At 39.1% G+C, this 24,795-nt stretch overlaps 1 protein-coding gene across 2 annotated transcripts in view; it reads left to right on the top strand.

Moving 5' to 3' along the window:
* Positions 1-24,795, top strand: part of LOC120769265 (ras-GEF domain-containing family member 1B) — a 243,140-nt gene that overhangs the window by 120,413 nt on the left and 97,932 nt on the right. For both annotated transcript variants that reach the window (XM_040096172.1, XM_040096171.1), the window contains one exon: positions 18,718-19,469. In XM_040096172.1, coding sequence (XP_039952106.1) covers positions 18,718-19,469 — 752 coding nt within the window. The remainder of the gene's footprint in view (positions 1-18,717; positions 19,470-24,795) is intronic.

The raw sequence follows: 24,795 nt of genomic DNA, 5'->3' as shown, positions 1-24,795 counted from the left end.
GCTTGTTACCTAACGGAAAAGCATTATTTAGGAATTTGAGTTGTGTGCCACTGCCCTGCTTTTTGCCCCCGTTGGCTTTGTTATGCGTACGTGCGTAATTAAATTTCACAAAGTACACAACAGTTAAATTATTTTATAACAACCTCGAACTGCGCGCCGTGCTGCCACAAGGTGAGCACGCGGCCTTCGCTGGCAAAGTTGCCACAGCGCTTACCGACGCGCTAACTTATTACCCATGGCAAATAAATATATCAAGCAGGGCAGGTAGCAAAACAACAACAAAGCGGAGAGTAGGGTACCTCAAAAGCACACCCACACTCATGCAAAAATAAACAAATATTTATTTACATTTCGGCCCACTCAATATATTTACCACGAGCAAGTTTGCGCTATGTAAAAGCCAACGCGTCGCATAAGCCAAAGCACTTAAGTTGTTGTAACCTGAGATTTGCTGCAAAGGCACGCGCTGCCGCCGCCATAAAACACCGCTTTACGCCACACATAGGCGCGGTGACCGCGTCAGACATTAATAATTACAGTTTCTGCAGTGTTGGTGGCAATTTCCTAGCTGGCGCCCTCAACGCCAACAGTGCGTATACGCAACGCATGTCGTCACTCACGCGAAAAGGTAAATGTTTGTGTGCGTTGCCTACTTAACGGGCGGATTATATTTTAATAGAAAGTACGTGTGAAATTGTTGAAATAATAATTTGCCATGCTTTAAGTGCGCTTCCACGTAGCGGCGCTGGCTTTTCAACGCCACCTTGTTTACTTATGAAAAAGTGTGTGTATTAACCAAGCGGCTTTCGCTTAACATGTCAGCAGCTGTACACAAACTGTTTCTCGGGGGATTTCACACGCAAATTGGTGCAAGCTTCGAAGGTCGCTTTTAGTCATGGTCCATTGTAGATAATCATTGCTATAATGAACGCCTTAATGTAGGCCAGCTCTTTGTTATTTCCTTTTGCCATTCCATTTTAAGCGCAGGAAAATGCAGACACATTAAGGATTAGGCTTTTGTTATGGAAATTTGTGACAAAACCATTTGCATTGCGTCTCACTGTAGGCATTGCCTTAATGGCTAATTGTTGTCATATTAGAGAGAAAGTCTGTGATATGAGCTGTATGCTCTACAGAGTTTATAAACATTAAATATAATTCCAAGAAAATTATGTTTGGCGAGATGAAACAATAATTATATTTTCAATTTTCTATTTTTAAATTTTTTGGGAAAATGTAGCTTAAGGTGCGTCAGCACATCCAATTATAAAATATAATTCCACAGTATTTTTTTACCTAAAAATCTTGTCCTTCCTGCTCATATTACACTAGTTTACAGTATTGAACTTTTTGTCTGTTGCCGCGAATTCTGCGATTGATATTGTTCACTTATTACTTGTTTTTGTCAAATCAACCCTCAAAAATTTTTGAGCAGCTCGAATTACTTTGTTTTTGATTTTTATCATTTAAGTATACATATATATTAATCGAAAACAGGCGTATTTTACTGTATTAAGATTAGTTTCTCAAGTTTTTGCGTCATGAGTAGTTCAAGAAGACTTGTTTAAGTAAACCAGATCATTTTTGCTACATATGCGAAGAATATGTGTTTAAAAATTGTAGAAAAGTTATATCAGAGTTAGTGAAAAATACCTATTTTGAGTATTTTGGGGTGCTCTTGGATGAAACTAAGAATTCTTGGGCTCCCAATTGTGTTTGTAAATCTTGTGTGGAATATTTAAGATTATGGAAAAGTGGTAAAAGAAGTGCCTTTAAATTTGGAACACCGATTATTTGGCGAGAACCACGAAATCATCTCGTAGACTGTTATTTTTGTAGTGTGAACATAAACGGTTTAAACACTAAAAATCGAGCTAAATGACAGTACCCAAGTACTAGTTGTGTTCAACGTCCAGTGCAGCGTTCACATAACTCTTCAGAGCCTAAAAATATATATCTGAACCATTAGAGCAAGACTTTGAAGGATCAAGCTCATCACAAAATGATGCTGATGGTGCATTCGTATCAGTGATGCAGAATTTTCTCGGAACTAAAAAATCTGAAAACTTTATTGAACTTGTAGAAGACCTTCTGCTACAATTAAAAAATATGGGATGCAATATGAGCATAAAACTCCACTTCCTCCATAGTCACCTAGAGTGGTTTCCGGTAAATTTAAGAGATATGAGCGAAGAGCAGGGAGAGCGTATGCATCAAGACTTACGCGTCATGGAAGAGCGCTATCAGAGTTTCTGGGATACAAATATGATGTCTGACACTAATACGTCATTTTCCAAAGTCTACACATCGGAGAAGAGCTTTAAAACGAAGTTTTTTAGAACTTAATTTTTCATTATTTTTCTTAATAAAATTTTTCTTAATAAATACATGTTTTTTTTCTGTGTAATACGTACATAGCTGAAACTCTGAAACTAGAGCTGATAAAAATATTTAAATTATATTTATGGAAATAGCATATTATATGTAGTCAGTCAGCAACAGCTAAAATTTCTTCGGCAACAAATGTACTGTAAACTAGTGTTATCAAATGGTTTGGCGCTGTATTCATATCAATATTATCATTTTATTTCATTACTGCTTTATTAAGATTCCAATCCTGGCAGTGGGAGCTTTATATTTAACGAACCTGGCCTACTTGAATAGTATTGACGTCCATGCCGTAAGGCAAAAAATCTGGTTGAGAGCTATGCTTTGGTTACAGCGCTTGACTCCTATATACCCTGGTGTTGTTGCCTTCCTGAAGCTAAGTTAAACTTCAACTCATGTGCCAATTCCAGCCCTTGCACCTAGACCAAGCTCCGCTTCTATCCTTGTGCTGGCTGTTTCCGAGCTCGTTACACTGCCCTCTTCTCGATAGAACTGGTTGCCTTTGGCATTTTTACAGAATATCCGGACTCCTATAACTATTTTTTCTTGTTTTTGTTGATTCGATTCATATTTTGGACCACGAGTGTGAGAAAGTAGGTAAGATTGCATATATCCCCCGCTGCGCCAAAAAAGCTATATTACAAAGGGCACCAGGTAACCGATAGCTCTGTCCAATTTATAAGCTATTAAAGGGTCTTTGGTCAACAACTTCTATGGATTCTAATTGCAGCTTAAAAGGCTGCCTTAGGCCTAACTCTGGACTTTATATCCCCACACTAACTCTGTCCTTCGTTTTGTGCTTGCCGAACTGCCGTTACTCACCGAGCTATGCCCGAAGGTTCTACATATAAATTATCCTGCAGCTGATAGTCACCCCATTATTTTTGCTGTGCAGTTTTCCGTGAAGTGGTCCATAGGTGGCAGGTTTAGCACTAGTTCAACCACTACCTAGTTCACTAGGTAATCTCTATGGAGTGACTTTGTACTACATAGTGAAAACAAGGACATTCTTTGCTCTTGGATTCAATCCCAGACTCGCTTGCGATGCTCAGTTCTGGCCTGTATTGATAGAGATGCTCAGAGTACTGCTAATGGTGAGTAGACACCTTCCCGTTGTTAAAGTTACAATATCCTATGCATATGGCACTATCTTACGGACTTAGTCGTTACTCCATCCTTCTTTGGCCATCCTAGCGTCATTCCATTTTGCCTTTCTCCTTCTATCATTTTCAGCAGATCGGAAGTTAAACTTATAAGCTAAAACACTTTAAAATAGGTTGAGTTGCTTCTATCTGCTTTCAGTATAAACACTACTCTAACCTCGCTCCATGACTGCGGTATATAGCTGACCTTCTGATTCCGTCCATACCGGGAGGTTGATATGTATTTGTATTTGGCAAATTTTAATACACTATTCCTTTCACAGCTAGGACACTGCGTCCTAGTGGCCAGAAACCAGACCAGACCACACTGACTATGTCTTCTAATGAGCCCTCACAGCCCATTTGCTCTCTGCTACTCTTGCTAATAGACCAGATGAAACTGGCTTTTACATTGGTTTCTTGAGCCTAGCCACCTCGTTGGTTAGTTAAATGCTGTTTAAAAACTCAATTAAGTTTTCATTAACAAAATCAGATTATCCTACAAGTTTCATCGCAGATATTTATTTTCAATTGAATGAAAATGAAAATTAAATTTGCTTAATTAATAATAGTATCAGTTTCATTAACTGAGATGCCGTAGCCAAAGTTATTAAACTGTCTTCGCAACAATTAATTAAAACAATTATGTTAAAATAACTTAAGCCAAGAATTTACACCAGTTATCAATAATTTTATACGCCCATATTTAAATTAGTTTAAAGTATTATTAGTGCTGCACATTTTACATACGAAGAGCGATTCATTTCCGATTTAATAACATTTTCGCTTCAACTTAAACACACACAAAGTAAGTATCCATTACGCACACATACACATAAGCCAAGAGAATGCAGTTAAAGGGTTGCGAACAACAAACACAAATTTTATATGGAGAGCTGGTATGCTTTTACAAGTGTGTGTGTCGCCCAGAGCGCTGCCATCGACTTTGCCACAACTTACATCAAGAGCATACTTGCTGAGCACACACTCCCAACTTGAGTATACATTTGTATCCACCGTACCCTATAGTAACTCACACACAGCATTTTTGTGTATGTATCATTTACAACAACATGCTTGCAATCCAAAGTGTTAGCTACTGACAAAATATTGGGGAGGGCCGCGTCGTGAAAGAATTAAGTAAACGTATTAAACAGCAAGAAAACTTACAAGCCGGTGGCTGTCAGCTTGCCACCATAGTCGAACACGCAGTCTATTAGTGTGCCAGTCTGACAGCTAGACAGTCATCCTGACATAACAGCATATATTTTTACACGCTTCAACTAACCAACGAAACATACTTGCAGCATGCAACACAATGTTGCAGGGTAAAAGGGTATTCCCTACGTGCATTTGGATTTTTTTTTTGAACTTAGAAGAGTGAAATTTACATATTTTCAAAATTATTGCGATATATTTTTAACTCTCAGTTGATCTGTAGGAATTCTTTAAATATTTAGTTTTATTTAAGTTTGAGTTTTTCGAACTGATTGAGTAGATTAGACAGGTTTTGGAAACCTCAATTCCATATGATTGACATCAAAACTAGCCGATAAATATTTGACGCCTTCAAAATTTCGACATTTGAGGAAAAAGATCCATAAAATGACAGTTCATAGCGGCATTTGCATCATAAGACCATATTTTTTAATCAAAATGACAGATTCAATGGATGTTACTTCATGACGTCATCCGCCAACAATTCAAAGGTCTCGACAGTTACTACTTTCTTCTCGAATCTCATAGTTTTAGACTTCCAGATAAAATATGCATAAATAGATATATAGTATCATCCAGCAGATTTTGCGATAAGTTCAAAGGGGCATCTGCATCATTATATGATATTCTTTAATCAAAATGTCAATGGATGTTTCTTCATTATGTCTTTAAAAAGTTTTCGAAGATATTAATATTAACTAAGCAGTGTTTCGCCTGCCTCAGAATAACAATTGTTCTACTCTAAACAAACCTAAGCAAATTTTCCTACAAATTAAAGCTCCTTGTTTCACTACTAATCAAACTGATCAGTTGCTATAACAAAAGTTTTCTGGCCGTCTGATGCCAAAAGGATATAGCATTGACTGATAGCCCTTGATATCAACATTTGAATCCCTAACTCTTTTTTATGCGCTCCTTTGAGAAGCAAAGTGAAGGCCAGAAATTCTCAAATTAGCTTGACACAAGCATTCGAGCTGAAATAATCTTCGTAAACTCGAAAATGCTCAAAAATAAAAGAAAGCGTGCAACAAACTGAAATAAAAGAATGAAAGTCTTGCAATAAATAAACAAATTAAGTGAATTCTAAGTATTCACTGAGCAAACCTGGTGGTTCTACGACAATCATTTAACTTTTTATTCACACGTGAGATACTTTCTTATATATATACTAGTGTGAGCCAAAAACTATTCTACTGAAATCTGGGGCTAAAATTAACTAATGCACAGAGAAGAAAAAATATTCTTGCAAAGAAAAATGCTTACTTCAATTGCAAAAGTGTCCATACAGGTACTTGATTCCGAGCGTTCAGCTCGTGTTGCAGCTATATGCTATAGTCGTCCGATATTGGCAATTCCAACAAATGATCGGGTTCATGGTAAAGAAGATTAAGTTAGGTTAATCAGGTAGGTCAATAAGCCACGCATAGACCAGTTTTGGTTCTTTGCAGTACAGATGGAGTTCAGTTCCAAAGTCCAAGAGAAGCAGTTATCCTTCAGGATGCCTGCGCTTGTCTCCAATTTTAACAGACTCTGCGTATCACACCGTGGGGACCACAGATACTTACTATGTAGTCTTATCAATGTGGGGATGTGGCGGTTTTCACAATAGCAAAGACCTCAGCTTGAAGTATACAGCAGTGGTCCGGCAACTTAAAAGGTTGCCTTATGCCTAACTCTTGACAATATATTCTCGAACCAATTCCATCGTCGATTTTCGATCCATCAGCCATAACATACCACTATGCCAGCCATATTTTTCTATGTTTACTTTGAACCGTCCTCCCAGTTATATATGTAAATTCTCCTGCAGTGAATAGTCCTCCCGCCGATTTTGCTGCGCACTTTTCAGCGAAGAGATCTATAGGTGGCAGGTTTTGAACCAGTTTAAGCGCCGCCATTGGAGTTTGTTTTTAAAGCTCCCGTTAAGCACAGCGCAGCGAGCTTCTGAACCCTTTCCAGTGGCTTCCGGTAGGTAGATTTTCATACGCCTGTCCTCCATGCCCCCAGGTAGTGCCGAGCATCTGCCTGCACATACATATATATATTATTGCTAGCTTTCCTCACTCTTTCTTCCAAGTTATGCTTCCACAGCAGTTTGATGTCCAAGTATACCCCAAGGTACTTTGAGCGGTCCTTGAGAGAGAGTTGTGTCTTATTTATCGAAGGGGATCTCCATAGAGGAATTTTGTTTACACAAGCAGATCCGTTTTATCCGAATTCAGCCACAGACCTGCTTTCTCATGTTAATAACACTTATAGAGCGAGTTTTCATCAAAAATACTATAACTTTTTAACTAGTATGCAAATTTTTGCATGGCCGATTTATATTAAGAATAAAATATCTAAAATATGAACCTCAGTGGGATTTTTAAAATTCAATTATTTGCCTATTTAAAAACTATGAATTCCTTAAGTTGTTTATTTTTTTTTTTGTTTACCCTAATGCACAATATATAGGTGTCTGCACAAGAGCATTCTCGTCGCAGCAAATCACTAAGTAGTAAAAACTTGCTTAAACGTAAAATTACGCAAATCAGAGCTTTAACTTTACAGAGAACGAAGAAATGTCTCAGACGAAAAAGACTCTGACACAACGCACCTCACTTCTTATATACACGTTGATATTGCGATTGTAAGCAACACGTTATCGCTAACAGCACACTAGTGCACACATTGGCGCAAAGATCTAGAGACGAGGCGCACACCGCACACATGCCACAACATCAAAACCAAGGCAAAAGCAACTTTCCAAACCAAAGAAAAAGGCGCGTAGAACTTCTCTAAAATCAGGAGTGAAAAAAGCTGCTGAAATTTTCGCAATCGCCAAACACGCACACACACACACGCACAAAAGGAGCAAAACAGGCAAAATCGTCGTAAGTGCTGCAGTTTATAGAAGCTGGCACCCTTGCTGAAGTTGTTGCTCCGCTTCCATTTTCTTTAATCTAACGCAATGTGGCAGCCAAATTTTAAGAGCGTAAATAGTTTTGCTGCTGCAACAGCACACACACACACACCAACAGCAAACACGCCGTACGGCATTACAAGTGCCACGATGACTAACGGTAGTTAGAGCTGGCACTTCGGCGTAAGCGCATCTTAAATGTGCGTCGCTTATGTGCACTTAGCGCGCCGGCAAAGACGATGACGACAAATTGCATAGAATATGCAACGCCCGCCAATGACAGTAATGACAGGCACTGCTCGACGCTGGTGCAGTGTTGCTCTGTGCGCACTTAACTGCTGGCCGGAATGGCGAGATGAATGCTTGCCTCAGAGATGCGGCACGCCGTATGCCATTGCTATGTTGTGTTGCGGCAAGGGAATTTATGGTATATAAGTATGTAATGGGGAAGTGGCCCATATATCTAGTACTACGCACAATGCACAATTACCGAAAATGGCGGCCTTCAAATCGAATAAATTACTGATTTAAATAGCGTAATGCTTAATGGATGGTCATACCTTCATTTAGAGTAAGTAAACCCATTATGGCCGAGTTAGTTGAAGGAGAAAGAGAACAACGCAAAGCTTGCAGGTTATAAACTGCCATAGCTTACAGCACTTAATTGTATTATTTTGTTAACATTGCACCTCCAAGGAGGCAATTTTATAGAAATTTTAGATCAGATATTATAAATTGTTGTACTGGCAATAATATTATGATGGCTAATGAAGCCTTTTACGTCATCAAAATCGACCATCAACTATGATTTGTTACACGGGCTCTGTGGCACGACTGCCATTTTATTATCGTGTTCCCAATAGCCAAAAACGTTTAAAAATTTCAAGGAAGTCACATGTCGATCAACGCGGAAGTGCTGAAAACATTTACCTCGGAAGATATCATAAAAAAGTTTACTATGCAGTACTGGCAGATCGCTGATTGAAGGTACAGGAGATAGTAAGAGAGAGTAAGCATTTCCAAAAACCGCGTTGATCATATCTCGCATAAAATATTTTCCATGAGAAAGCTATAGTTGCAATGAGTGTCTCATTTGCTCTCTCCAAACATGAAGCTAAACCTTGAGACCACTTCACAGCTGTGTTTGTCGCACACTAAATTGGTTTCTGCTTTGTTTCATGATCATCGACTAGAAACGAGTCCACTGATACACATCAGAAACCAAGAAATAATCAACCGAGGCGGACTTTACCCAACAAAAGTCCAGAAAAAGTCAATTATATTGTTGGGATTGAAGTTAGCAACAGTCTTCTGGTATCCACAAGATGGTATCCACATCACATACCTAGAGAAGGGCTTCAATTCATATTACCATCGCCGTCACAGAAATATTGGACTAATTAGGCCAAGAACCTCCCTAAAATGTGATTTATTTTGGGGAGGGCTGCTATACAGGCCATAAGCTCGCTGTCAGTGGGCTTAAAACTAGTCAAAGAGTACATCAAGTGTTTAAGGCAAGACCTACCAAACGCGGGACACTCAAGAAGGAAGTGTTGTGTTTTTCCCACCTCATCTTCTTTCATTCAGCTTCTGCAAATGACGTCCCATCCTTACAACGTAGAGGCCAAGAGGGCAATGGAATTTTAAAAGCCCCACAACTAAGGACAGGCTAGTCTTTCTCAGGGCAAACAGATGACTAGATCTCTTGCAATCGATCTTGAGCCAATATGCTTTTACGACAGCGCATGTACCAATGTTGGTCCAGCGCTGGCCAAGCTTATGCGAAACACAGCTATATAGTAGTAGAATACAAGAGGATACTGAGGCACCAAACCACTCCCACTCCACCGATAGCGGGTGCCTTTTCTTGCTTGCTCATCAGCTTTACAGTTTCCTGCGATTCCGCTGTAGCCTAGCACCCATGTCGGTCTGAATCTGGAGTTGATAGAGAGCTCCTGACAGTGAAAGCCAAACTAAGATAGAAGCATCTTTGTAGCCATACATTTTATGGATTGGCTTCAATTGATATTCGATTTTTGGCCGGCTCTAGACATTTTGTCGATGTGTGATGGTCTTTTTGATGTATACCTAAGAGTTCTGGGTTCTAGGTACAACGGACTGGTGTCTTTAAAAGCTCATACGGAACTATTCGTGGCCTCACAAACCTATTTACCTTACTTAACCCAGCACAGGATATACTAACCCATCCTTTATGTTGAACAGTTATTGACCTTTGGGATATTTCTTGGTTTTCAAACTGGAAGAAACCACTAACTGGACAGAAAACCCAATCGAATAACAAGGTTACAGCTTCCGCGGAGGTTTACATACACTCACATACCTCCAGAAAGAGAATTCCTCCGTCACTGGATCGAGTGCACCGACCCAGAAGGCCACTCTGTCGAGCTATAAATCGGAATTTTTTCAAAATCTTACTGTCAAAATCTAATCTCAATTTCGAAATCAATGCTCATCATTGCTTTATTATTTGTTTACAAGCGAGCTCCCAAACAGCCACCCAAATCACATACGAAAAAGCCAAACAAAAGTAAAATGGACCAATTAGAGTGGCATCGACTGCATTACGTACGCTGAGCCATCAATATATTAATTAGCAAATTGCAATTAAATCATTGAATGCATTTTCGTTGGCAGCACAAGCAAGCACACCCACACTTACGTGCTGACTTATACAGGCGAGCCATGCGCTTTCATTCCGCTTGTTGGTGCCATAAAAAGGAACTGCCAAAATTTCCCAACAACAATGAGCATTCAACATCAGCACTGGCAGCAGCTTTCACAAAACTAATCAATTATGTACGAATAGTTGAATGGCTTGTGCTGGCCACCAGCTCGAACTCCCGACAGATACCAACACACAAGCAGAGAGTTATGATGTAAGTGGTTCGACAGCCATTTCCAGTGAAAATGGAAAATATCACTGAAACACAAATATTGAAAGCGAACCAATGCCAATACATAAGCGCGAGTGCCGGCCAAGCGACGTAGCGTTTCGTGTGTGCACACCAACACTTACAAAAGCGGCAACGAATTTTAGATTACAACTGCTGCAGCCACACCTCTCAACATCTCTTCCTCTTCTTTGGCTGCCCTAGCCACACCGCTTCCTTTGCTGGTTATTTGGCATTTGGCATTATTTATGCCACGAATTGGCATAGCGACTGTCGGTGGAAGTCAGAATTGGTGGCCACACACACACCCACACACTTGCACACTGGCATTCACACAAAGCGCAAGCCAACACCGACCACATTGCAAATCAAATTGGTTGCCATTTTCGTACGTCACCATTCTACTGTGACCCCGTGGATACCGTGGACCCCGCGGTCGCTGCGACCACCTAACCAGCTCTTGCTGCATAGCATTTTGACTTTTGCTTTCATCGCCTTTGCATTGGTTTGGCCAAAAGTGCAGCAGGGTACGCTCCGCTCGTTCTTCACCCGCGAGCAACTTAGAGACGGCTGAAAGCCATAAGTGGAGCAGAATAATACCGTTGGTTCTATTTGTCGTCGGTACACATTGCATAGTTTGCATTTGTAAGCGCACATATACACACACAAGAATGTGGGTATCCAGTATATTCATAACTTTGGTATTTGCTCCCCCAGCGCTTCGCTCATATTTGTCCGCACACATTATCGAGTGTGTATGCGTGTGTGTTGCCGCGCGACTGAAAGCTTCACATGACGTCTCGCCGATATACATTAAATCAAATTAAATTATTTGCTCTGATAAACACTTTGGCGCAAATATTGAATGCTGGTGGCTGGTGGCTGGTGGCATGTGTGCGCACTCGATGTCTGTGGCACTATTTCGCCCGCGCCCTCCGTCGCTTTGCACGATAAACAGACCACCTGCGTCTGAAAGCGTTTCAAGTATGTCGCGCAAATAATTCAAAGAGCATTAAAAGTATGTGCACACCGCTTGCAATACGCCAAAGGGGGCCCATAATTATTGAGCAACAGTGAAACCGGTATTCGTGCTTTAATGTCAGATGTTGGAAGCTCGTAATAGATGTTCAGGATGCACGATGGTGGAGTCAATGATAGTTTTTGAGACACTAGACTTTCATTTCAAGTAATTCAATAAATTAATCAAGAAGGTGATGTTATGACCCATTAATTTGAAACGTTATCTCGCTAATAATGTCCTGAACTTATTTTCAACTATTTTATTAACATAGTCTAATAAGAGGAAGCTTCAGCGGAGCCACTCCGACGTATTTGGATATCGGATTGAAGGTTCTCTGAAGTCTAATTAGATCGTCTGTTCGCCAGAGGTACAGCTGAGGGCTAGCGGCGGTCTTGAAACAATCAGCCCCTGTCTCAAAATGGACAGCCAACACCCATCTGGTTGATGTCCGCGTAAACGTAAAGTCTGGCATCGCCGCCGTCCAAGAAATGCGATGGAAGGGAAAAGGACCATGACGAGTAGGTCCATGGGACATTTACAACAGCGGTTATCTAAGGCAACGCAAATTCAGTGTGGGATTCTTGGTGGGAGAGAGACTCAGCCGTCGAGTTCTGGAATCGATTCCGGTACATGAGCGTCTAGCCATAATCCGCATGTATGCAAAATTTTTCAACACAACACTGATTTTCGCTCACGCCACGACGGAAGAGTAGGACGATATGAGCAAAGATGCTTGACGATTACTCCACCAAGATATAAAAATTGTGCTTGGCGAATTTTAAAGACATGGTGGGCAAATAAGATAGCTTTAGCACAACAGTCGGTAAATCCAGTCTCCATGGTGAAACATCTGCAAATATGTTGAGCTTGATTGACTTCGAAGGGACCGAAATATAGTGGTACTAGATTCTACCATAAGAAAATTCATCAAGCTAATTGGCTGTCTCCGGATCGAAAAGTTCAAAACCACTGATATATGTTGAGATAGGTGAACGACATGATTCAGTGTCCTTGACGTGCGTACGCAACGGGATGGTTCTATCGACTCGAACCACAGCGAAGATTCGCGCCCGCCTCTATACAACAAAGCACGCCTGTTAACAAGCACAGGAAAGCTACGATATCAAAAAGCTACTATCACAAGCAACAGCGAAACGGTTTTCTACTCAACTTGTGCCCTGATCTCTGAGAACACTAATTAGAAACTCGGTGTAAGGAAATTGTGGAACGATATCTCGACTTCCTTACGTACAATTGCAAGCGAAACATTTGATTTTCGTAAAGATCGATAAACAGTTTGTACAATGAGGACTGTCGTGTCGCAGTGGAGAGAAAGCAGGTAACCTACCTCACAAGTGAGACACATATGCAGGCAAACAAAGAAAGAAGGCAAAATACGTGAGTTTTTCTATGAAAAGATGCGGTGACTAACGAGACGGAAGACTGGAGCACACTCTTGTAGGACCCAAAGTGGTAATCTAGTGACTGATGTCTCCAGACTGGATACGGAAGCGAATAAAATGGGTTTGGTAGTGAAAGAGAGCAAGATGAAATAACTGCTGCCATTAAACAAACAGTCATCGCATTCGCGACTTAGCTCTCACCTTCCTGTTGGCATAATTTCGTATATCTTGAAACCAGTATCAACACCAGCAACAATGTCAGCCTGGAAATCCAACGCAGAATAACTCTTGCAGACTGGTGCTACCTTGGACTTAGTAGGCAATTGAAAAGTAAAGTCCTCTCCCTATTTAAGTCACTCATCACTCCCGTCTTGTTAAATGGTGCGGAGGTAATGGCCATGACATCATCTGATGAGTCGACTTTATGAAGATTAAAGGTTCTTTGGGCTTTGTCAACGGCGAATACCGCAGTCGATGAAGCGAAGAGTGCGAGATATACGACGACATTACCATAGTTCAGGGAATCAAGAGACAGCGGCAGCGCTGGCTAGTTTGTGTTGTCCGAATGGATGAGAACACTCCTGCTCGAAGGTTTTCAATTTAGTACCCGCCGTTGAAAGCAAAGGTAGAGGAAAAAGTCTCCTTGAAAAAGTCAGACGGTGAAGGGCTTGGGGCTTGGATGGACTTCGCGCCAAATGTGGTTATTTAGAATCGATATTAGCCATCTCATTACACTTTTAAAATGAGGGCAAAAGACTCATACATCATTTATCTGCGTAACATAGGACCGATGTGCCAACCGTCCAAATAACCATCACAGGCACCACTTGCCCACATCATCTCAAGCTATGGACATAACATCAATATATTTATATTGCTGCTTAATTTTCGTGACATTTTTGCTGTATATTTTTATAATACACGAGCAATTACTCAGACTTATGGGGTATCAATTATGCAACACAGTCATACTCATGTGACTGATAATTCCGCAGCAAATGTTCGACTCGTAAAAGCCTCACTTAATAATGCAAACGAATTGAATTGCATTAATGTTTATTAAGTAAATTCCTGCGCCTTTGCATTCGTTAAAACCACACCTACATACTTTTACACACCCATATGTAGACATATGCAGAATTCAACGCATTGCAGAAGAAACCACTTAAGACTCGATATCACTTTGAATAAAACATGCGGCAATTCAAGTCGCCTTTTTATCTTTCCTTCCCGATAAACTGCAAATATTGGCGCTACTTTGTTCCATTTGGCGACACCAACACCAACACCAATACGCGGTAGCTATGTGCGTGTGTTTGTTCGAGGGCTTGTATGTCATTGTCATGTTGTCGGCGTCAATAAAAAGTCAAGTCATAAAACCTTGATTAGCACTTGCGTCGCCTTTTATGATCCGCCGAGCTTGCATTCGTCGACGCCGTAGAATCACGGACGCACAGACACACATACACGTACATGCAAACAAGCATTTAAATTGTTTGACGACCAACTGTAAGCCATGCTCTCTGCTTGGCAATTGTACATATGTATTTATGTAGATGACCTAAAATATAGGGCGAACGAGGGAAGCTGCCGCTTGTAAGTGCCGCATGGTGCGCTCCATCCAGCAGAATTTCGCTCAATTTGTTCACTTTGCACGACATTACACTGCACTTTTATGCCGCCACAAATACTCCAGCATCAATGGCGCGTAGTCTAGCAATTTCTCATTGCCTCGAAAGCATCACACACACACAGAAACACCCACGCGAACTCAGCAAAGTCGCTCGACCTCCTTGCTGCCATGTCTCCTTGTCTCCTTGCCGCCGCAGTTCACTTCGTATTTGCTCAAGCAAACCGCCCCATCCAAGGAAATGCCATCAATGCCGGCTCGTCGGTTTGTCGACGTCGTTATCGCTTTCGGCGTCACCCATCATCCGCACGGTGCTTCACTTTTGATGTCGCTGAAGGAGCCCATGACGTTAACGTCTGCTCCTTTCTGTCATCATAAAATTCGTTTGTTCGTTTGCCTTTGCTCATATCGAATGCAATTTTCCAATCGCTGATTCGTGCTTTCGATATGACAATTCCAAGTGCAATTTGTGGCGTTCATTTATGTGAGTATATGGCATTTGACATAAGGATAATGTTTTCGGCATGGTATATAGCTTGTATGTATGTATTTAATGTTTATTGCCTCCCAATAGGAATTCAAACGATTTGTACTTTTTCATAAAGTTAATGACTATGGTAGCCAACACTGAAGTGAATTCTATAAATAATTAATGCCAAAAATTTGTTTATGGTAGTCTTCAACTAAGACCTCTTCATAACATATCACTTAGCATTATAAACCTTTAATAAACATACACCCGTTTTGTAAGATTATCAGGTCAGTATTGTAATGTGTTACTTCGACGAGTCATGTCAGAATCGATGAATGAATTATATTTTGCATAATTTTTGGCTCATAACTATCTTAAAGGTCATTCCGCTTACATTTGAGCATTTGGAATTTTTTATCGTTAATATAACATATGAAAGGATCGTTCCCAAACGAGTTTCATATGAGGAATATATATAAATATAAAATATTTTAACAGAGACCTCGGTGGTATCTCCTTTGCCTTGACTATGGGAATTTAAATAATATTGCGAAATAATTCAAATTATTATACCCTAAACACTCAGAAATAAATTTTGAAGAATCTGTATCTAAATGGTTAATATGTATATACGCGAAGTAGTCCCTCGGTTTTTGAGAAATCGATATAAAATTTTACACACGTTCTCTTTATCGCAAGAAGCTATTAGTTTAACGGAGCCGCAGTTACCGGACTACTATAGTAATTAGCTGTGAAGCAAACTGAACGTTCAGAATCAAGTCCTTCGATATAAAGTGCGTTTAATTGATGAGATATCTTCACGAAATTTGGCACGGGTTATTGTCCAAAGTATCGATACGATCACATAAGAAATCATTCAGATCGCACTACTAGAGCTGCCATATAAACTAGTCGATCAGAATCAAAATGAATCTGGCGGTTTGAGCTTACAATTGGGTAAAACTGCATTTCGATGAATGGATTTCTGCAGCTCTTTTGTGAGTTCCTGATTGGTTGAAGATTGTAGCTGCGCCCTTTTGAATAGGTAAACAACACGACGCTTGCCAGCATAACTTGCTTTCATCGATCTTAAAAACAGGTCATTCTTAGGCAAACGCACTACTAGCAGCAAAAATGTTGGCATCTCCCCCTGTTTTGAAGACTTTAGAATTCGGTTCCGTTTGCCGATGGTGTTGTTGTCGTCTTGGAGCCAAGCTTAGCTTCAGTTTCGGAGGTAGTGCCAGTCTTTGCGCCTAGACAAACCTTATCTTTTAACTTAGTGCTGACTGTTTTCGAGCTCGTTACGAATTCTGCCTTCATCTCGGAACAAGTTGTTCCTTACAGAGAGCAGAACTGCTTTAATCTTTTGATATTGTTACTGATCGTATTCACAAACTGGACTCCGCCCCCAGCAAAGTCAGGTCTTACTTACATACTACTGTGATCAAATTGAATGTGAATTGTGAATTTTGTCCATTTCATCTCCTTCAAAGTAATCCCCACCCGCAACAATACACTTATGTCAACGAATTTTCCAGACATCATAGCACTTGGAAGAATCCTCCGTCGTGATGGCCATCAGAGCCTTCTTCGATTCAGCTTTTACTATATCCTCAATTGAGTCAAAACGGTGTCCTCCGAGTGATCATGTGAATTTGCTGAATAGCCAGAAGTAAAATCAGGTACATCAGGCGAATACGAGGCTTGCGGAACGATATTAGTTGAAAATGTGTCCAAATGATCACGAATAACCAATGGAGTATGAAATGGTGCATTTCGCACTTCTTTGTGTAATAAATTCAGATATAGTAAAAATCGAAGAACTCACTTTTAGAGCTTCACAAACGACGCGTACCTCAAATACTAATGAATATTTTGACGTGAAATGTCATAGATGCATAGATGTCACTAAGAGTATACGTACAACCATCTTACAGAAAAAAATTTACCGATTCGAAAAACACGCGAAGTATAAATTAAAAACTCAATTTGATCACAGTAGTACATTCCAACTGCATCAGGAGTGAACTGTTACCGGCCCGTCCCTGCCATTGTCGTGATACTGTGATATGCATTACTAGTACATATCCTCGAGGAGGATTTGGCAGGGCATTTTTGTACTATCTTTGGTGTCTCTCAAATATTAAACATACTGGAAAAGTATATCCATCGACTTGTTAAACACTTTCGCCACAATATCCATTGATGCATCGGGTCTATTAGGGTTTGATGGCTGCATTAATTCCGTCTTAATATCAATACAAGTACAACTTGCGATAACAAATGGTAAGACACCGCTAGGGATGCTTTCTGTATGTAGGATTTCCTAAATTTATTGTCCTACCACAAAACAGTACATATTAGAATTTGTTTGGGTCTTTCGAAATTATTAATTTTATTGAAAAATTCCTTCTTCTAGAATACTCTAGAATACTCAAATCCGATATATTTAATCAGCACAAGAATCGGCCAAATCAAATAACTCGCGCTTATACATATACATCTACACTAAGGTGGTTAAAAAATAACGAGTATATGTTTTTTCTGAGGACTTTGAAAAGTAGGTTCTTAAGCACCTCTACGAAATCCTTTCCAAGTATAAGCTCTTAATTGTAAGAGGAAAGTCCTCCACCCTAAAGTATTAAACTTTTTTTTATTATCAGTTTTCGCTACTGACTACTAAAAAAAATTTTATTTCATAGTGTCTGTCCTAACCAATTAAAATATACTAAAAGTTGAAGCTGGATTATATAAAAACAATTTTTTTTTTTGCTTTTAATTTTATAACGCAGTGAAAAAATCCTTCTAAATTACAAAGCTCATAGTTTTATAGGACATTTACTACAAAAAATATCGCTTAATTTTTTTCTTAAAAATATTCTTTTTTTTTAATTTTTTTTTTTTTTATCATTGATTTTTGATGATAGATGTCTTGTAAACGATTAACTTAATAGAAAAATTATGAAAATAACATTTTTTTCATAAATTTCTTGCGAAACTATGAATTTTCCGATTCTTATTGATCATAAAAAATGTTTTAAAATAATCAAATTTTAACCATTAATATTTTCCATCGCGTTACAATTAAAAGCTCATACATGAAGAGATTTTTTAGAGATGTCTTTAATGACCTATTATAATAATTATTCAAAGTAACCAGCGCTAGTTTGACTTACGGAAGCACCCAAATACACTCATCTTCGTCATATGCATCGCTAATGTCAATAAAACGCCCTCCAGCCGAGATTTCTTTGGACCACCAAGCTTTTACGACTTGATTCTACGCCAAAGAGAATACGCCATTAGTATGGTGTATTTTATTACGCCGCGTGTGTGTTTGTATGTGTGTGCGCCAACAAAACTTTATGTCGCCCAATAAAAGCAAAGTATAAATAATGGCAAATCATTTCCGGCACTCAATTTGGACACAAAAACCTAATGGAATCTTCGCCACCAAATTTGATTTGCTCCCGCGCTTAATTTACTGCCGAACAAACAAACTCATAAATGCGTCTTTTACTTATCTATGTATGTGTATAAGAATAAATTTATATCTAGAAACACACACACACATATTCCTTCCGTGTTCACTTAAGCCACATTTTCCTTTCTCTTGTACATTTTAGTGGAGCAAATTGCAAATGACGTGTCAGCAATTGGATTGCATGCAACGACATGCTGAGGGACATGGCGATTTGTGGCACAAGCAAGCCAGCATTCTGAACGAGAGTCATCAAAAGACTGATACAACTGCTGCCACTACCGCTGCTGCTGCTGCTGCGGTCTATCGAGCAGCGAATACAACAGCAGCAACAACAACAGACTGCGCACTGGACAGCTCGGCAACGGGCGCCACAATAAATGGCACAACGGTAAAGGCGCAAATGCCGGCAACACCTACAACACTCAGCACGGAACTCGCCTGTGTGGTTGCTGACGCCGTTGAAGCAGCAGCTGGCACCTGTGTAGTTGGGCTGGGCCAGGCACTTGAGACCGCCGTAGGTGATGGTGTGGCAATGGGAGTTGCAACAGCCAACACTCTCTCTGCCACAAGCAGCTACATAGGTGAGCTAACAGCAGCAGCAACAACAACAACAACACTGGTAGCACCGGAAATGACAGCAAACGCTACATGCAATGGCAAAGGCAATAACAGCAGCAACAATAGCAGCAATGAAAGTACGACAAGCAGTAATAGCAGTCGTGCGGTGGGGGCGTGCAGAAAAATAATTAAATCGACAACAGCAACAACAACAGCGGTAGATGTAACGGTAACAACTGGTGCGACAGTGACGAAACCAAACGATTGGGTTGTGATTCCGGTATTTGCGGATATTGTTAAATTGGCATTGGCCGGACGCGAGGAATGCCTGCAGCGGTAAGCCTAAATTTACTCCAACACATTTCCGGCTTTAGCTTTGCTCACACATGTCCAACAACTTGTCGTGCACACATAATCACAAGTCGAAACACATACACACACACAAGCATATAAATGCATGTAGACAGTTTACAGTCACACAAACGTATTTATGCTTATTTCATCACATGTAATATGCCAGCTTTTACGCCTCCGTTGCAGTAATTGTGGTATATCAATCATACGCCCAGTGGCACCGGCAGAGTTATGAGTTTTATTATGGCAGTTTACATGGTTGCACAGGCGAAATGTGTCACGTGGCATGTATAACGAGCCGACATTGTATAATTAGCTGAAATATCTCTGCTAGAAATGGGTTAAGTTATTGATATGCACAGGTTGCGTATACGCACTATTGCTCAAAACAGGTTAAAGCTATAATAAGAAAAGGAAATCGACTTTTGTGTGAATTTAATATACAAAAGTAAAACTTTTTCCAAATTGTTGCTTAAAAATATATTTTTAAATAATTTCTTGACAATTAATTTAATTTTTTACTTCAAGAAAATTATGTTACGTATACGCCCTTCTAGTCATCACAGCTTGAAACGATACTAATCAAAGAAAATTAACTTTATTTACGAATTTAATGCAGAAAGTAACACCATTTTCATATTCCTTCATGAAGGGGCCATTTTTTAAGAATTTATTTCGAATAAATTTATCTACTATTTTAGTCTAAGCAAAATATGTTACGCATACGCCATGGTGATCAACACTGCTAAAAACTATAATATTACTAATTTACAATAAATTTGCGACTGTAAGGATAGAGGCTGTTCCTTGCTAATTTTATGCTGCTAAAACCGAAAATGATTTTTTCTGTTATTGTCAAAGGATAAAGGTGGCAAACCACCAATATTTATTAAATTGACAACATCAACATGCTTAATTGAGGAATTTTGAACTAAAATTCGTTATCAGGACATATCAAATACCCCACAGACTTCTTAGCACATTGGTCGCAAATTTTTCATTCAGATTTGTTGAGTAAAAACAAAAAAAATTGATTTTTGCGTAAGTTTAATACAAAAAATTAGATTAGTGTATTACACATGCATAAATAAAGATTTTTATGAATTTTTATTTGTTTTTCTTTTTTTTTTACTTTTCTAAGGAAAGTATGTTACGTATACGCCCAGTTGGTCATCACAGCTTGCGGTGATAATAATCGAAAGAATTGACTTTTTCTATGAATTTAATGCAGCAAAGTAAAACGATTTTCATATTCATTCCGTAAAAAGAATATTTTAAGGATTTAAGTTTAAGCAAAATATGTCACGTATACGCCCTGTTAGTCTTCATAGCTTCAGCCGATAATAATCAAAGGAAATTGATTTTTTCTATGAATTTAATACAGAAAAGCTAAATTATTTACATATGATTTCATAAAAACAAAATTTTTCTGAGAATAAATTTATGACTTTTATTTTAAGTAAGATATATTACGTATACGCTCTGTTGCCCATTACTCGTTGGAGGTACAGTATGACCAGAAATTTTACTTTTGTGTGAGTTTTACACGCCAATATTGTAACAATTTTTATTTCCAAGTCTGAAAATAATTTCTTAAGAATATATACATAATTTTTGAAGAAAAAAATATATTTCTTGCTCAATTTGCTAAAAGGGATATTAATTATATCCTGAATAGGGTATATTAAGCTTTCCACGATATTTGAAACCTTTAAAAGGAATCGTTGGAAACCCTCTAGTGTGTATATATAAATTATCAGTGTGACAAGCTGAGCCGATGTAGCCATGTACAAGTATATCTGTCTGTCCGCCTGTAAATACGCAAACTAGTCACTCACGACTGGCGCGCTGTTGTTAACTCGGCTATAATCGCGTAAGCGGCGTCTACGCCAATTAAGAAGAAGAAGTCACTCACTTTTTGAGATACAGGTTCGAAATTTCGCACAAGTCCTTTACTCACCAAGCAGCTTCTCATTTGTTGGAACCGTCTACATTGGATAACGGCAGCACATATCTGCCTTGCAAACTGAACGACCGGAGTCAATTGCTTGTATGGAAAACTTTTAAATTCAACGAGATATCATCACGAAATTAGGAGTGACAATAGTATCATCTCCGTAAAATGCGTTCAGATCGGATAAGTATTGCATATAGCTGCCTTACAAATTGAACGATCGGACCTAAGTTCTTGTATAAAAAACCTTTTCATTCGACGAGATTTTTTCATGAGAATTATAATAGAAAATTGTTCCATGCTTCTCTAAAAATAAATTACTCAGATCGGACACCTGGACCCCTATAGACATACAGCTGCCATACAAACTGTCCGATCAACCTAAAGTCCTTGTATGGAAAATTCTTTTATTTATCAAGGTATCTTAATGAAATTCGGCAGAAAGTACAACCTTAGGCATTGCTATAATTTCCGAATATATTGCTCAGATCGGAACAATATAGCTTATAGCTACTGTGTAAACTGATCCATCAAAATGAGAATAAAGACTTTTCATGCTGAAAAAATTAAGTTTTTTCTTGTTGTTTTTTTTAATATACGCAATTAGCAATAATTATAAAATATTAGTATAAAGATTATCATTAAAAGCTATAAAAACCGCAGAAACGTCTACCATTTCTATTTACTGTAATATTAAACCATTTCCTCGGTGATTTAATTTGTTAAAAGACCTACTAAAAAAATATAAAAATGCTGTCTTTATCAGCTCATAAAAATACATTAAAAATGCACGCGTAGCAGTTGGCAGCAATGAAGTGTAAAGCCTTAATAGCGACCAACTACAAAGCAGAACGAAGTTTTATTATTTTAGTATTCACTAAATATAAGAAAATTGTTGCGAAAAAAAATTTATATTTTCTTCTTTTTGGAGGCCTAGACACGTGCCGTCTTTTAGTAACACCATTAAACTCACTCCTCTTGACGTGTTGTTAAAATGCAATAAAATTCGTTTTTATAACCTTTAAATGCAACATCACTGCTTTTACAGCAACGAGCTGACCATGCCACGTCAGAGCAGCTGGCAGTCGTGGCATGTGAAAACACCGAACGCACAGCACGCTTAGCAAACAGTCTGGTGGCGGCCTATGCAAGCAGATCCATACTCTACTTAAATCCAATTTCAAGTGGCCATCAGGCGTCGGCACCACCAACCATGCCCCCCGCTGTCAATTGAGGCGACCTCATGCGACCCAGCTACGCCACGCATAAATACGTACTTTAACGTTTAAGCGCTGCACTCACATATTTACTTTTATTTTCCATAATATACACGTATTTTCACAACCTCTTCTGCGTTTCTTTTCACATGACTGTGGATATTTTTTATGCGCATGTGTGTGCATGCGTATAAAGTTCACACGTAAAGCTATGCAGCACAACGTCTCATCGAGCAGTTCACCGACAACATAGCTAAGAATTATTGTTGCTACGCCGGCAGCTATATCCTTGCGGGTTGGCACAGAAACTCCGCTCCGCTTGTAAATCGTTTTGCCTCGTTTTTAATATGCCAATGTGTATGCATATGTGAGCGCATACAACTCAAGCAAGGCCGCACTTGCACTTCATGCCACTCGCACACACACACACGCATACCATTATATATATATGTATATCGCTGTGTGCAAAATTTAAATAATCCGCTTGCAATGAGCTCGTGCTGCGTCGATGAGTGTATTAAAAGGAAATTCGTTTAAGACGAACACAAATAAACGTTAGCTCAGCCGGCGGTCAATTTTACTTTACGAGTGCTGACTCGGCCTCAATTGCAATGCTAACAATGACCACTTCCCAACAGGGTGAACTTGAGTTGAGTTCAGTTTGTAGGAATAAGGCAAGGGCAGGGCAAACTTTGCAGAATTAATCCATTTAAAAACGTTAGAAAACTTTGAGAGCATTATAGGATTTTGCTAAATAATTTGAGCGAGAAGAAGAAGAGCTCTGGTGGTACTTTTGGGAATAATGGAAAAGTGAAATATCAGAAATGAGAGTATATTGAATATTAAAAACATCAAATATTTTTTTGCGATTTAAGACTTAACGCCCAAAACAGCAATCACATAGGTGTATTAAAAAAAGTCTTCTTCTTCATTTGGTTATGAACTTCAAACCTTTAGAGTACTTTCAGGACACCTTTTTTGTCAATTTGGACAATAATTTATGCGGAAAGTCGCAAAGAAATCTTGTCAAATAAAAATTTTTCACGTACAAATTGGATTTTGGACTTTAATTTATATATCCGCTATATGCTGTTGTGATTCGATCTCAAAAATTTCTTCGAAGATTACATCATTGTTTTAGATAGCAACCTATGCCAAACTTCGTCATGATGTCTCGTCAAATGAAAGAACTTCCCAAACAATCATTTTATTCCGATGGTTTCATTTGTATGGCAACTATATGGTATAGTAGTTCGATATCGACGGTTCCAACAAATAAAGAACATACTAAATTTCAGATCGATATCTCAAAAAGTGAAGGACCAGTTATGAAGTACACAGATAGGCAGAGAAACATGATTAAATCCACTCAGCTTGTAAGGGTATAACAAATTACACTATTCAAGACATAATAAGCATAATCTGTCTTTAATAACCATAGAGCATTTGAAAGTACACACCAGCTAACAGGCTTTGGGAAGCTGAAAACATTAAGGGTCACAGAGACGGGCGTTCCGAAATAGACTCTCACTTCAAATGCACCCCTAATAATTTGGACAAATGCGCCGCAGAACCAACTCCTAGTGGCACTTCTCGCACAGATACCGCCAAGAGAAATGTGGGTATGGTGGAATCGCTGGAGGAAAGACGCAGAGAGCTTTTTCATGGATGGTTCGAAGCTTAAGGGAAAGGCTGTAGGGTAAGTCTTCAGTCAAGAGCTCTGAATGAACTCTTGTTTCAGACGGGCAGACCATTGTAAGGTCTTTCAAGCAGAAGTAGCAGCCATTAAGATATAGACAGATGAACTTTTCCAAAGTGCGGGTTTTTTTTGGAGAAGATTGCAGGCACACCGATAACATTGCTACTAACCCCTCACCAGTAATATCAAACTCTTAACTTATTAAACTGAATCGTTTGAAATTGCAAAGGTGATGAAAATGCAGGGTGTCTTTCCTTGCCAAATTCTATTATGATGCGAACGACAGGGGTTCGTGTACTCAGACGCTGGATCTATTTGCTTTGTGCGACCCCAACAAGCCTTATGGAGTTGCGAAAGTCTTATCGATCAGTGTGCAATGTAAAAAGTTCAGTGAATTGCTAGCTCTTAGCTCACATCGCCGCAATAGTGGGTATCCTA

Source organism: Bactrocera tryoni, chromosome 2, assembly GCF_016617805.1.
Source record: "Bactrocera tryoni isolate S06 chromosome 2, CSIRO_BtryS06_freeze2, whole genome shotgun sequence".
Taxonomy (NCBI): Eukaryota; Metazoa; Arthropoda; class Insecta; order Diptera; family Tephritidae; genus Bactrocera; species Bactrocera tryoni.
This window is presented reverse-complemented; position numbering and strand designations above follow the sequence as displayed.